The sequence below is a fragment of the Protobothrops mucrosquamatus genome, unplaced genomic scaffold, assembly GCF_001527695.2.
Source record: "Protobothrops mucrosquamatus isolate PMUCROS unplaced genomic scaffold, P.Mucros_1.0 scaffold4, whole genome shotgun sequence".
NCBI lineage: Eukaryota > Metazoa > Chordata > Lepidosauria > Squamata > Viperidae > Protobothrops > Protobothrops mucrosquamatus.
In genome coordinates, this window is record NW_015386391.1 from 1,155,627 (window position 1) to 1,170,902 (window position 15,276).

At 45.8% G+C, this 15,276-nt stretch overlaps 1 protein-coding gene across 1 annotated transcript; it reads right to left on the minus strand.

Moving 5' to 3' along the window:
• Nucleotides 1-3,273: 3,273 nt before the first annotated feature.
• RAP2C (RAP2C, member of RAS oncogene family) lies at nucleotides 3,274-6,248 on the minus strand. Its single transcript, XM_015832455.1, has 3 exons — nucleotides 5,976-6,248; nucleotides 5,012-5,329; nucleotides 3,274-3,572 (listed from the first exon to the last, which is right to left on the minus strand). The coding sequence occupies exons 1-2, from the start codon at nucleotides 6,246-6,248 to the stop codon at nucleotides 5,051-5,053; spliced, it is 552 nt and encodes a 183-aa protein (XP_015687941.1). The 3' UTR covers nucleotides 3,274-3,572; nucleotides 5,012-5,050.
• Between the last annotated feature and the right edge of the window lie 9,028 nt (nucleotides 6,249-15,276).

Sequence of the window (15,276 nt, forward strand, 5' to 3'; positions counted from 1 at the left end):
TTTGCTATATAATCTGTGTTTTGACATTGGGTGGTAGGCGTGAGATGAAGGCCTTGTCGGTTATGGAACAATAGGGAGATTAAATGCAATGATCCTATCAAAGGTTCTATTATTTTCAGATCTTTTGCAGGTCTTTTCTCCCCATTTCACTCACGACGGAGAAACTCAGGTGGAGCACGTGCAATCTCACAGGACTGGTGTGAAGCTAAGCTGGATGCAGGCACAGAGCTTGTGTGAGATCTCGAAAAAAAGAACAAGTTGAAGTTGGGTTTTTTTTAGAAGCGATAAAGGAAATAACATTTCCGTTTGGTAGTCAGCCTGATCCCTCTCTTCTTCTTCTTCTTCATCTTTTGCAGATCTAAAGTGCAGATCATGCAGCCACGCCCAAGCTGCTCCGTCCTTGACTTTTTCTTATCTCCTCACCAAAGTGCAGTTATGGGGAGTACCTGTCTCAATTTCTCCAGCTGGTCTTCTCACAACACAGCCCGGCTGAGCAAGATGGGCCAATTGCCTTCTGAGGTCCTGGTTGGTCAATGGTTCCCATAAGAATTCAGTGAGGAGCCTGCGTGTTTTATTTCCTTCCCGGTTACTCTGCCTCCTCTAATCACAATGGAGGGATAAAACTTGGCCACCATGCTGTCTTGGGGTGTTAGGAGAACCAGTGTAGCTGGGAAGCCTGACAAGGAGAGGTCTAGACTGCAGAATCCCTTCAGGATGAGGCCCAAACTATCCCCAAAACCATATTTATCTCTACCATTTTCTTTCCAAATAATAATCAGGCCACAGAAGATTTTTGTGTCATTCTCATGGGTCACATCCCCAAAGCAGACAGGGCCAGGCAAAAGAAGGTGACATGCCAAGTATAAGAGTTAAAGATTAACATTTAAATCTAATTACTCCCATATTATTTCATCATTTTCCCCTTCGTTTCCCTAAAGTAAAATTTGTGACAACTTCTGAGGGGTTCACACAATTCAAGAAGCTGAAATTGTGCAACAGGGACGCAAGCAATTGCTGCATTAGCTGAAGGACAACATGGGTGTGTTCCCCACAGCCGTATTATACTGCACAGAAGCTAACACACATTACAGCACAAGCCACAAAACCACCCTTCCACAGTAGCTAAATCAGGAAAGAGAGGAAACCACTTTTGGTAATACAGGTATCTATTTTATTAAAAAAGTTACAAACAGCTGGACTGTAAGGGCTGTCTTACAAAATAAGAATGAATGAAATTGGAAGGGCGAGGAGAGGGAAAAAAATGGTGGTTCACCTTTACAAAGCATTTGATCATTGTCCTGGTTTTGCACTTGCCAAATTTCCAGACTTTTTTTTACTTTTCCCCAAGAAAGAGGTACAGTACATTTGATACACTGAATTAAATTGCGAGAACATTCAGGCAGAACGGGGCTGTGGTGCCACATCCAGGAAGGAGATGCCAGGAGTAGCCCTGGAAAGGAATTACTCCTGACAATGGCTGGGATTGTGCACCTGGATGGCCCCCCCACCCCCCACCCCCTGGAGCACCGTCTGGCTTCCCATTGTGCAATGTGGAGAGGCATTTGAAGTGGGCTTTCCCCAAGAACCAGGTCCTCCCTCTTCCTCTGATTAATCACCTGGGAACTTGGCCCAAGGGCTGCATGATTCAACCAGGTCAGTGGGACAAGCGTACCAGCACCTTCTCGGCTGGACCAGAAGAGGCCTTGTGCAGCTCCAGAGTCCTTCTGGAGTCCAGGGCCTGAAGCAAGCAGGCGGGGAGGCCTACAGCGCAAAGGCTGCCTGAATTTGAACCAGACCAGGGAGGCCTCTTCTTTTAAACGGCCAGCCCCTGGTTCCAAGCTGTGCTGGAGCAGCCCAGGTCAGATGGCAAACTCTTTGCCGTTCCCAACTCCAATTGAGAAAGAATGGATTTAAATTTTTTTTTTAAAACAAAGGTCAACCAACAGAGAAGTTTAGAAGTTAACACAACGTGTCTACCACTGAAGAAATAAGGTACAGTTACTGTGTGAATTCTGCATTCCCTTGGCACACATCTGATACTTGGCCAATGTAAAAAGCACTGCAAAACGGGGCTTTACGTTTGGAGACTTCTATTAAAGTGCAAGCCTAACCTTTACTTCACTGCAAATTTTGAATTTAGAGATCAAAACGCTGGGAAGGCTCAGGATCAGGGCACAGCATGCTAGTGCCATCTGCCAACCCAGATGATTTAAGGATGAAATTTGGTCAACACTAAGTTTTGGGCTGCTACGGAAGTCAACATTTATTAGATGTATGGTCAAATGGCTCCAGGTGGGCTTTTAAACCTGGTGCAGGGGGAAAAAAAGACACTTTTTACATCAGTGCTAGGAAAAGGTCTCCAATGCCTACAACACTCGTGGTGCTACCATTTCTACTAATGCACTCTTCGTTCTGCTCAAAATCGGTGTTGCTCTTTGAAGACCACAATTAGCTAAACTGCCGTTTCGGTGAGATGCAGGCCGTGGAAGGCCAGGGCGACGGAGGCTCCCGTTGCTTCGTCTCTTGGCCTAGTGAACCAACCAAGGCTGCACCCCAGAGAAAATGGCAGGCAAGCAACGGAGCAGCAGGCCAGGCCGGCTCATATATTGTTTCAATGTTCTTGGACAGAGACAAGAGTTAAACAGTAGCATAAATTCACTTTTTTCTTTCTTTCTTTCCCAAAGTCACCTTAAATCCTGTCAGGGAATCTCAAGTTCCCGTTTGCTTTGGAACACAACCTAAGAAGACACACTGTCCGTTTCCCAAGAAAAGATTTTTCAGCATTTGGAAGATGAATGCAATAAGCAGATGAACAGGTGATTTTCAACACAGCCTTGTCTTTCAAAAAACCAAACCCGAATACCATATAACAACAGAGAACACACATACAAATTGCTGGATGTCTCCAGTCCCCACCCAAAAAGCTTTCCCATCAGGCCAATCACAGCTGTTGAGATAAAGGGATGCCGTGTCCTCACGTATCAGGCAATGCTTAAAACATCCTTCTATGACACCATCACATGTAAACAGAATGTTTCAAAGTTCCCATCAATGACATTTCAGAGGAGAAGAAACCTTGTTTTCACTCTCTTTCTTTCTCTCTCTCTCTCTGTTTTTGCAAATCAAGCACGAATGTGAGGTAATATACAGAAGTAACCATTTGTGTTTAAGGCTCACTTTTCTTCTCCATTATTTTTTTTTTCTCTTAAAAAGGCATTGAGTAGGTAATACTGAGTTTAAAGTTTAATAAATACAAGATTTAGAAATCAATTAAAGAAATAAAATAGTTTAAAATGAACTTTTGCATATTAGCCATTAATAGGAACTTAGAAAGCTATAAAAAAAAACACCCCAAGAGATCAAGAACAGATTCCCAAATCAAATGGTAAACATGCTAAGTGTTTGTAGCAGGCCGTGCCTCTCTCCCTGGCTGCTCCTTGCCTGTTTCACACCGGATGCCTGGAAAACGTGCTCTGAAGGCAGAGACGAGATTGAGCAAGGCTCAGTTCGGCAACCTGGGCTTAAAAGGGTTCTCCAACGCAGCATCTGTGCAAATTTCCTCTGAGTTTTATCTGCAAGTAAGACAAAGAATCTGTCAGGGAACTTCAGGACCTCCTGGGGCACAAGAAGCTGTTTTGATGGCATCACCAAACACGAGGACCCGCTTTCCCATCACCCCAACATAGTTTTATTTTTGACCTGCAGATTTTTTACAGCTTTTCCTGGGGACCTGCTGGAGAAAACAAATTATTCCAAGCCACACAGAGATCCTGTTTTATGAAAATGCAAGCAGAACAGAGTGAAGTAGCAGGGCTTTCAAAAAAAAAAAAAAAAAGTTAAATCCAGTAGACCCCGAACAAGATTTATTACGTAATGCAGTTCGGGGGGGGGGGGACAGCTTGTGACTCAATCTATTACAGAAAGGGTTTTCCCCCCCTCCCGTTACTCCTCAACAATTTAATGCTTTGATGAGCTGATGAGGTTCTCCACCTTGGCGACTGAAGCGGGCAATTCAAAAGATGGCAGCTACAAGATAGAGGAACCGGGAAAAACTGAGATGGAAGCTATTCAGCCTCTCAAAAGAGGGAAGGCTGCAAGTAACTGGGGGGAAAAATAACGTCACTGCTTCCGTTTTATTTCATTTCATGCAACCCATGTGGCTGTGGCCCGACTTCTTTTGCTGAACATGTTTGCAGTGCCTGGAAAATTCAATGACAGCTGACACACAACCACACTTTCACAACCTCCCGCTCCATTAGAGCCAATAGGCCATTTCAGGTTAAGAAGCGAGGCTTGTCATCAACCGTTAGCTTTCTTCAAATGATTCAAGAAACAAAACAGTTTGCCCGTTTCAGAATAGTGTGCGGGAGGAAATTGCCCTGGCAAGAAAATCAACATTTATCTACAAGGCATCACGGAAGGACCAACTATAGCAGGCCTACATAGATTCGCAGTAGAATCTGAGAAGAGATGGCCAGCAGGAAGGCCCCTTTTTATCTCACCATAGCACTTTCTCTACCAAAGACTGGAGAAGCTGCCTCGTGGGCATCACATGTTGAGCCAGGAGGATTTAAGGCAGGTTTAACTGCTTGCCCTGCTACTTGGCAAATCCACCATGTTTTTTGGGACCAAGCACCACAATGCAACCGGTCCTGGATTCAGATTATTTTTGGCAGAAGGGTAGAAGAAAAGTCCAAGAACTCAAGAGAGCTGTTCCCAGCTCAATCGCAACCAATTCACAAAAGGCTCCGGCCTGATGTGTTTTGGAGGCAACCTGCAAAGTTAAGCTGGCAGGACAGCTGTCAGATTCTGGTTCTCTCTACTCAGGCAGCAAGAGCCAAAGGGGGAAGGCTGTCCTTGAGGAACCCAAGTGCAGCGCCCATCAGCCCCCAACTCAGCCAGGGAGCCCAAGGGCTGCTGTTCAAGCACGGACTCCGGGCGCTGCTGCAAGCCCAGTTCCTAGCCGAGAGGCTCCCTTCTGTCTGTCTCTTGGGAGGGGGAGGGCACTTACCTGCTCTGCATGGCCATGATGGAGAGTTTGCTTTCTCTCTCACTGGACAACACAAGTTGTACAACACTGCTCTTGCTTTTCAGGCAGGGATGCATAGTTCATTTGTCGCACAATCTCGGCAAAGAGTTCATCCACCATGGTCTTGCTCTTCGCAGAGGTCTCCATGAAGGGGCAGCCCCACTCCTGGGCCAGCGCTCGGCCTTCCGCTGACAAAACTTCCCTCTCGGACTCCAGGTCGACCTTATTCCCCACCAGGATGAGAGGAACCTTTTCGTATCGCTTCACACGGACGATTTGGTCCCTCATCGGCTTGATGTCCTGGGGAAGAAATCAAAAGTGGTGAATGCTCTCCATACTTCGAGGGGCGGCACAAGGGCAGAAGGGGGCTCACCACGCCTGCAAGGCTAACGTACTGGGCCAAAGAGCATGTTTTTCCCCAGAGGGCCCCACAGAGCATCTAATTGAAAGCTGGCCAGGCGCAATAGGTCCCAAAGGACAGTTTAAGGCAGCCATATTTGCTATAAAATATCCTAATAGAAAGGAATATTGGACTTGCGGGGTCCTGGGTGCTCTTGGAGCCGGGTGCTTTTCTTGCAGACGTTTCACAGCCAAGCTAGGGAGCATCATCAGTGCCGGTATCAATAGGGCCAGAAGGGTTCAAAGGGACGGGGGGGCTGCTGTGCCCTGCCAGGGCAGGGACCCCAGGGGCCTGAGGCAGCGGCCGGGGAGCTTTCCTGCCTCCCCCAGAGGACCCGGGTGGTCGCGGAGGCACCGTCCAGCAGCAGCTCTTCTCCCGGCTCCTTCCCTGGAAGCCCACACGGGGGGCCCTCTGGGAAGCGGCCGAGGGAGGCCCGGGCCCGGCGGGAGCTTCTCGGCTGCTGGGCTGCCCTCCCAGCGAGGCTCTGCGTGTGTTGCGGGTCTGCGTTGTGTGGCGTTGCGTTGTGTTGCGTTGGGCGGGGCTCACCTGGAAGGACTGCTGGTTGACCAGGCTGTAGACCAGGATGAAGCCCTGCCCGTTCTTGATGTAGAGGTCGCGCATGGAGGCGAACTGCTCGGTGCCGGCCGTGTCCAGGATCTCCAGCACGGAGGGCGAGCAGTCCACCTCGATCTCCTTGCGGTAGAAGTCCTCGATGGTGGGGTCGTACTTCTCGATGAAGGTGCCCGTCACGAACTGCACCGTCAGCGCCGACTTGCCCACCCCGCCCGAGCCCAGCACCACCACCTTGTACTCCCGCATGGCCCCGCGGCGGCGGGGGGGAGGGAGGAGGGGGGCTCGCCCGGGCCCCTCCCGCGCCCCCCCGACTACNGCCCCGCACCGGCCTCGCGCGCTCGCCGCCCGCCCGACCCTCGCCCAGGCCCGGCCGCCGCCGCCTCGCTCCACGGCCGGGCTGGGGAACCGCCCGCCCGGAAGAGTGCGGCAGCGGCGCTGATGACGCCACTTCCGGGCGTGGGGGAAGGGCGCCCAATTGGAAGGACCGCGCGGCGCCTGCGCCCTGCCGCCCGGCGAGGCCGTGAATCGCGCAGGGGTGGTCCCCGCTGGGCCGCTCTAGCCCTCCGCGGGGTATCTCTACGCCTCTCGATGCCACAAGTTTGAACAAAGGCTGCGCCGCCGTTGGCTGCCGGGGGCGGGGCCAGAGATGCGGGGAGGCGGTCGCTCCTTCCGGGATGGGATCGAAGAGCTTCCGATGAAAGGAAGTGGGGCTGGGAGGGGAGAGGGATGGGGACAGAGCGACGCCTTCAACGACCATGAAGAAGCAACGGCCAGAGCGGCATCTCGAGCTCTCCCGGAAATACTTGATCAATGGGGGTCACTTTCACAACGGGGAGGGGGTGGAACGGGCGGAGGGGAAAAAGTGTAACACGAGGCGGAAGCCGCGCTCAGCTGAGCGGAGCCTGTCATCTCCGGGCGGCTCGGACTGCCCGGGTTTCCGCCGCCCCGTTTGAGGAGAAGCGGTGCCCTGGCAGGGAAAGGCCGCTTTGCAGGCCCAGAGGGACTGTGGGCACAAACGTAGGAGGAAGGCTGAGGGATGGGAGACCATGAGGAGATCCCAGGGCAATCCTCAGTCTAGAAGGAAAAGCCTTTCGTCGTTTTCCTCCCCACAGTGCCTGTGGAGCCTGGCCATTCCATGGAGAGTCCCTTCTTCTCTTCTCTTGGCATCGCTGGTCCTTTGCTGCCCTTTCCAGAAGGGAAACCGAGTCAGGCTGTGATGTCCCTGGGAGGGCTGTGCAGCTTTAAAACATTCGTAACAATGGATCGAGAGCTGCTGCTCCTCCTGAAAATCCATTTAATCGTTCCCCGTGTTTCTCTTTGCTTTGCCCCATCCTTCCTGCTGACCTTCTATAACTGTATTATTACTACTATATTTTTATTCCTTTTTTTAAAAAACCCATGGTCATGACAATAAACATACCTTACAGTCCTGCTTCCTACCTGGGTCCACCCTCTATTTCCTCCTGGCCTCAAGACCTGCCGCCATCATGAACTTAAGTGCCTCTGCCCAGATTCCTTGTTGAGCTGGTGAATTTCTGAAAATATGTGACTCCTTTTTCTCTCCATTCCGGTTTGGGTGCTCAGCTTTGCTGTAAGGGCATAATAAACCCCTTTGTTACTTGGTGGGAAGAAAAGACTCTGCTTTCACACACACCCTCCAAAACTGCTTTAGGCAGGACAGGGCTTTAGGGGTGTTTGTAAATTACTGCAATAAGCCTATTACTGTTACGTACCTGGGACTCATTAAATGTTACCGGGTGTTCCTCAAAGGAAGAGGCCAAAGTAGAAATGGTACAAACATTCACTCCTATGTGTTATAAATACATTTATAAAAAGTACAGGAGTTCCAGTAGGAACATGGAAACACAGCAAGAGATTCACTTGAAAACACTTGAAATTAAGAGCATGTTCTGCACGCACACACAAGGTGCTTTTCTTAGTAGCTATACTATGTTATTGTTAAATCATTCCTAATTTTTCCTTAAGGGGACTTGGTTACTTCTAAGCTCCTGGAAAACTTTTATTCTGTCCAACAGCCACACAACTGAGCCTGCAGCACGTACAAGGAGAACATTAGCAGGAGAAATAAGCTTCAAGGAGGCCAAGGAAACGAGTGTCCAGAGTCCCATCTGGACAAGCTTATCATGTAATTTTAGCCCTGACGCAAGCATGAATGATAGTGACCAGCAAAGTTGAGGGGGGAGGAAGGAGCACTTCCGAGAAAGGTTATGCTAACAGATTGTGGGGGGTCACTTCAGTTCATCCTCTAATGACTGCTTAACTATGCAAGCAAAGCAAAGCAGACGAGCAAGGGCTGCATGCTGTGCTGCAGAATTTGGGGCAGGCTTGGAGTTATTTTGGAAGCCGGTGACCCAATGTGGATGTTGGGTCATGCATTGTTTATCTCCAATCTCCACCCTCTGTTGGACTAAAAACAATCAGGCATTTTTTTCTTTGGGGCACTGATGTGCAAAGTGCAGCCGTTACCCCCCCCCCCCCTTTGCAAAGGCATCCATCAGCTTGTCAAAACAGAATGGCTGGCAGAGAGTTGCAGGGCGTGGATGAATCCATTTTTAGCCGGGAGTGGCTGGAATTACTCAGAGCAGTGTCACCAGCTCAGCTTCTCTGCTCAGGGAAGAGACCGTTTTTCTCCAAGAACAGATCAGAGCCTATCATACTGGTCAGAGTGAAGCAGCGACTGGGGCCAAGACTAAAGCAAATTTTGTTTAGGATGCAGTTTAAATTGAATTTGGCCACTACTTGACAGGAGTCCTAATCCCAGAGGCCAAATGTGCTGATTGCTAGATTTGATTACGTTCAAATTTCAGATGACTTGCTCTTTATTAGGGCTGCTCTAGAGCTGAGTTCACACAATTACACTTAACCCAGTTACTGTATTGATCGGATGCATTTTCTACAAATCTTCATCACAGCGAATCGTAAGCTAAGCAGGTTGGATTTGCAGATCACTGAAAGCAGAAAAGCCATCAAACAAGCAGAGCAAGTTTACGAGAGACACAGCTGCAAAATCGGTTCCATACCCGAATAATGCTAAATCACAAGCCCCAAGCTGTTTATTGGCTTGGCTAAGTAAAAGAGTTGCTCTCCATATTTTTAATAATTTCCCCCTTCTCTTCTGCAAAAAAACAAACAAACAAACAAAAAAACAGTACAGGGCCCCCTCTGGCGGAGGGCATTGCACACAAGTGGGGGGGGGCTTTTCTGCAGATCCCACCATGGGAGCCTAAAGCGGGGGGGGGGGATGTTTTGCTCAGAAAGGATCCCTCCCTGGAGAATGACATGGGGAGGTTTTCCCTCAAAGCCTTCAGAGTATGGCTGGGGCCTTGTGGCTTGTTACATCTCTTCCCTTGCAGCCGTTGTCCAATTCCCTGCCTTGAAGGCCACCTTAATTGAAAAAGACACCTTCCTTATTGTGGCCTGCCAAATCCTGACACAGTCGAGAGTTTAAATAATGCACAAACGCAGGAAGCTTATAGGATTTCTTGTAACTGAGCCCTGCTGCTCGATTCCAGGGGTCAATCCTTACAGATGTCTGTGACAGTCTCTGCCCTGGTTTCAGACGTGGTTTGATTCAGCCAACAGTTGATCTGAATCAGATCAACCAACCGCTGTCTCCAAAAGGAGGATTACTGATGTGAATGTGAAACCAACCTACGGCTCCACTCACTGCACTGCAAGAATTAGGATTGTCTGGTGTGAACAATGCCAGCGCTTCTTCTCCCTCTTCGGGTCAAGGTTGGTTCCAAAGTCTTGACACCTCCAAGCAGCTGCGCAGAGGAGTGCCATGTTTGTGACGCTGCAGGCAGACTGGGCCCTGCAGGATTTCAAGAGGTAAAAAATAGGTTGCAACTTGTGACTCTGGAACAGGGAGAGCCTTTCCAACAACCCTGAGCAAAAACATTCCCCTGCCAAGGCAAATTAGGGTGGGCAGAAGTCAGGCTGGCAAAGGTGGCCTGGTCTGTTGCTTCTCCTACAATCCTGCCACTTTCCAGTCATGGTCCAATGTGAGAGACGACCAATGGTGGAAAAACCTGGAACTCTGGAACTGGCCATCAGAGATGAAGATCTGGAGAAGGACAGCCGATCTAAACCTTCCCTTTGCAGGTGGGAAACTCTAAAAAAAATCCCAATTAGCACAAGGAGGGGGCACTGAATTTTTCAATGGCACTGTCAGTAACCGGAAGTCTAAATCTCCTATCTCCATCACTCTCGTCTAAAATCTAATAATCCTGCTTCCTTTGGTGCCTCTCACTCCGTTTGACCTTGGCCATGTAAGACCAAGAGCCAGGATAGTTACCAGGCGTGAATCAAGGATCGCAACGATACACCTCGGCATTTTAATTCAGTTTTTGGGCTGATTTTAGCTTGCATTTGGCAGATTCATCCCCAAGAAGAGGTCCGCAGGACAGGATCAATTAATGGGAAGCCTTTTCCCCACCCCAAAGAGGAAACTAGATGATGGTGCATTTTCTCGGCTGCTCTTTTCAGATTGTTAAGAGGAAAATGTCAGCAGCAGAAGCATTTTTTCTGGAGCCACTGGTGCAGTAACTTTCTGGCTGCACAATTCAGAAATTGGAGCCAGACACCATTATGCTGCAGGAGCTGATCCTGCACCATTTCCGAGATCCTGCAGATGCTTCAGTTGAAAAACCAAAACAAAATTGGAGTTCCCATTTTTTAAGACCATTCAACAAATTTAAACGTTCTAGGAGAATCTCTAGACAGACTTTCCAAAATATGCAGAATGTTTCTGTCGACAGGTCCAAGGATTTACTCTTCAACATTCTTCTAGCGTCACTTTATCCTTCTTTTCTTGCTCTATTTACTTGCATGATTGTCTTGGTGTTCCTCAACAAAAGCTCTCGCTAGCACTTGGTAACGTTCAATGGAATCTTCTGGAGAAAAACTCTTAGCTTATTTGTCAAGTAAACAGATTCATCGTTTTAGACTGTGACCTTGCATTTTGTTTTTTGTTAAATGTGCAATATGGCTACAGCAACCTTTTAGCAAAGAAAGGTTAAAAAGTGGGTGGTTAGAACAGGCCAATTAGCCTGATTGGAAGACCTTAATCAAAACAGGGCTTTGCACATGAAGAAGGAAACATATATAATAATATCCCTGTCTCAAAATCTAATTTGTACACAAAGGACAATGCGGGAGGATTTTCTCTTTGGCAGATGGATATCAAGCCCATCAGCTAAATGGTCTCTTTGCTGTCACACCCCACTGAAATTTAATATGCTCAAAATTCTTTCCTTTTTTCCATTTATACAATTGAAATGCAAAAACCTCCATCAATAATAAAGAAACCAGTTAAAATAAAAAAAATGTATCAGCTTAAAAGCCAAAGCACTGAATAATAAATATTCCTCTTCCCTTCACAAAGAGGAGAGTAATGGAGCTTAGCTGTCCTATTTAATTTACATGGCAACCACCAAACAGCATTAGTCTTTCCTTTTTTTTCAAAACAAAAAAAATAATAAAAAAAAATCTACAATATAAAACGATTGAACAGCCATTTCGAGGTTGTGACTAATCAACCAGACACTTAAAAAGTAAAGTCCTATTTATTAAATGTGTTGATATAGGTTCATAAAAAAACATACAGAGAGAATTTTATACACTTTATTAAAAGATCCGGAAAAAAATAAACAATAACAATATAGAAGTAACATAGTAAAATGAGTTGCATTATGCAAGTTTCTAGAAAGCACAAACAAGCACTCTAGCAATATAAATGTGGCAAAAAGGAGAAAAAAAACATCAAAGCATATATTCTGTCCATAACAACTGAGGGAATGAATGATCTCTTGTTGGTCTTGAACTAACAGACTGGACTAATCAGGATTTGCATCAGGATGGAACCAGATTGAAAGTGAATCAACTGATTTCTACTGAGTCTCCTTTTGGTCCCTGCAAGATTATATTTTTACTCAACCGTTTTAGCCTTTTCTTTATTAATTATGGATTTTCAAATATTCAAAATTGGAGGGTTGTTTTTTGGGGTGGGTGGGTGGGGGAGACCCAAGTCAAATCAATCCAAATACAATCATTACAAAGTTAAACTTTAGGATCACAATTCCCCCCCCCCCCTTGATTTAGTGCAAAAGATTGAGGTTTTCTGGCTTTAAAAAAAAATCTGCTGTTGATTATGCATTTCCTTAGAGCAGAATTCACATTTCTGCACTAAAATCTGCAATTCTGCTTTCCAAAATCTTTTTTTCTTCTTCTCCTAAAGGGCCTTCCTAAAAAAATCACCCTCACCACGTTAATAGGTTATTTTGGCATTCTGAATTTTGGAAGATTTTATTTTTGGTCCCGGTAACTGTAAAACAAAGCAAAATTTAACAGAAATATCCTCCCCTCCCCATATTAGACAAGAGAACAAGTCATCCCCTCAGCTGTTTGGATACCAAGAGCCATGGCAACAAAATCATTTGGCTTCCACAACTATCAAATAGCATCTGTGTACAGTAACAAAGATCTGAAACCATGTAAATTCTACGTCAGGTGATTTCCCTCTGTTGTGTGTTTGGAAAAGACCACTTTTTGACATTTCAATTGTTGTTATTATCTGTTGGCAGTTTGGGGGATTATTTTGCGTTTCCAATTGCCTTCTTTGGAAGGCATGAAGCTTCTGATTGTAGGACACGTGACTACGAGGGTCACCAGCAAAGGTTCCCTGGGCTTGCCGGGCGGGGGCTGCAAGAGTTAAGCTTCTCTCCCTCCATTTACAATCAAAGAACGCCCACCCCCAAAACAGGCCTCCTCTTTCCCCAACTCTGGGACCTTCAGATGGGCCTTTGGCTGGGGGAAGAGGCCTTAAGGAGATGCGTGTCCTCTCCTTTGATCAGGTGGGACTTCAGCTCTTCTACATTACTCCCCAACCAGCCCAGTTTCTGCTTCTGAATGTTGAAAGGCAACCCAACTGGAGGATGTTAAGTTGGCCAAAGTTTCTTGAACTTTTAAAGCCCGGTGCTGAGGTTAATATCGGGCATTGGCGGTGAGGGCTCAATGGCACGTTTATTTATTTTATTACTTATTAAACAAAATTATATAGCCACCCAACTCACACATAAAGCCTTACCTCACATCTCAACTTGACCAAGATTTATATATCTCTCTCTTCCCCCCCCCCCCCAAATCCCTAGTTTGGAGTGCTTTTTCATTTTAAAACTGCATTAAGCCCACTGTGATCTATCAATTTTTGGCTAGCACATGCATCCGAGCTCCCAATTCATACTCATCTGCACATCTTTCCAGATTCTTAAGTAAACATTGTGCACATCCACACAGAATGTGGCATCTATCTCTGAGATTGTTACATGCCTATGCACAAGTTCCCTTGTCTTAAAAACTGGACCTGGCTCGTGGGTTCAACTCCCTCACCTCCACATTCTGTGCAAAGCCATTCTTAGGACCTCGGGGGTTAGGAGGAGAACCTCTCCCCTCTAGGCCAGAGGTCTCCAAATTTGGCAACTTTAAGGCTTGTGGACTTCAACTCCCAGAATTCCTCAGCTGGCACAACCCTTGGGAGGCCTTAGTTGAGAGGGTCAAGTGAGCCAGGCCCACAATTTGGACTTGGCTAAGGGTGAAGCAGGAGAGGCAGCCTGGATAGGCTGGGACAGATCTATCCAGCAGAAAGATCCGCTATTTCAAACTCTGGCCTGGAATGAATTGGGAAAGGGCTCAGCCTTGGAGCAGGTTCTTCTCTCGGGAGGCCCAAAGGGGTGGCTAGAAAACCCTCAAAGAACTTTTGCTGGTGACCCTGATTTTGATGTCAAGCCTTTGTTTCCCATGTTGACCTTTCTTCTGAGCTGCAGGTTGAAGTGACCAGTCCGCTGGATTATAAACTATATGGCAAACTACAAAGCTTGGAGAACAGCAAAGCAACTTCATGCGTTCAGATAAGTTTTATAGCAAAAAATCTCTTCCTTTTCAAAGCCTTAGTAATCTCTTTTACAAACTTTTACCTTGTATTATTACAGACTTTTTTTTTAATATATTCAAAATAAGTTCCAAGGATTTCTTTCGTGGACTATGTACATAAGTGCAAAAAGACATGTCTCACACATTCGTACACCAACTGAATCAGTTTAACTGCAGCATATTGGTTTCTTCAACACTGTCACAGAGTTATTCCACGGTATTTTTTTTTGATCTCTCACACATATTTTACTCTTCCTCTTTCTGCTTATAAATAAAAAATATAGATTTCTCTTTCTTCCCTGGTCCTGATTTGGACATCATTACTTCATAGGCTTAGAACATTGACCGATGAGCTTTAAAACACCAAGAATGGGAGAACCTGTTGGGTTCCCCCTCAGGGAAATCACTCACAAAGGGACAAAAAAGGCTTGCAAAATTCAAGGCAGACTTAATGATATTAAGTCCAACGGAAAGCGAAGGACTCCATTTTGTAGAATACCACATTCCCTTGATTTTGCTCGGACCTTCTGGGTATCTGTTGACCAAATTCTCTATTCAACTTTCCAAAATATCTACTATTTGGAAATGAAACTAACATTTTGAACGCTACAGCGTGGCAACCCTTTCTCTAATTTTGATCACCAAGAGAAAAATACTGTGGAATAACCCAACCCACACAACAATTTCTACAAGCTATAAAACCTGACTCTAAATCCATGTGTTGTAAACTTTTGACTGAAAAAGTGACATCAAAGACACAGATCCAGCGTTCACATGGGACTTTGGGATTTTAAAAATATTCAGTCATATATTTTTCTGACAGTATTGAACTGTACCTTAAACAAACCCATACTGTTACACATTACTTTTTTTTTTTAATTTACATGTGAAAATTTCACAAATAATGTATACAAAGGTAGCCATGTTGTAGTTTTGTTGCCATAGCAACAACAACTTAATTATAATTAGTTAACAATGAATCTATCATTGTAAGGAGTTACATACAAAGTTAATTCTTCTGTTTGTTCTTAAACTGTAAACTATACAAACTAATTATGGACTGTATTTTTCTGTTTTCTATATCTTGGCATGCGCTTCAGTGTTGTTGTTTTTAGAAGATAACTAAAAGAGTTGAATACATGTATTTAAAAATCTTAACATTCTCTAACTCTCCTTCAAAAATTAAATCCATTAGTTACTAAAGGTTATATATTTATATATGTATACATGCACATGTTTGTGTGCATATATATATATATACACATATATATATATGAAAGCAATAATAAAATCTGTTAAAACAAACAATAAAATAAATGAAAGT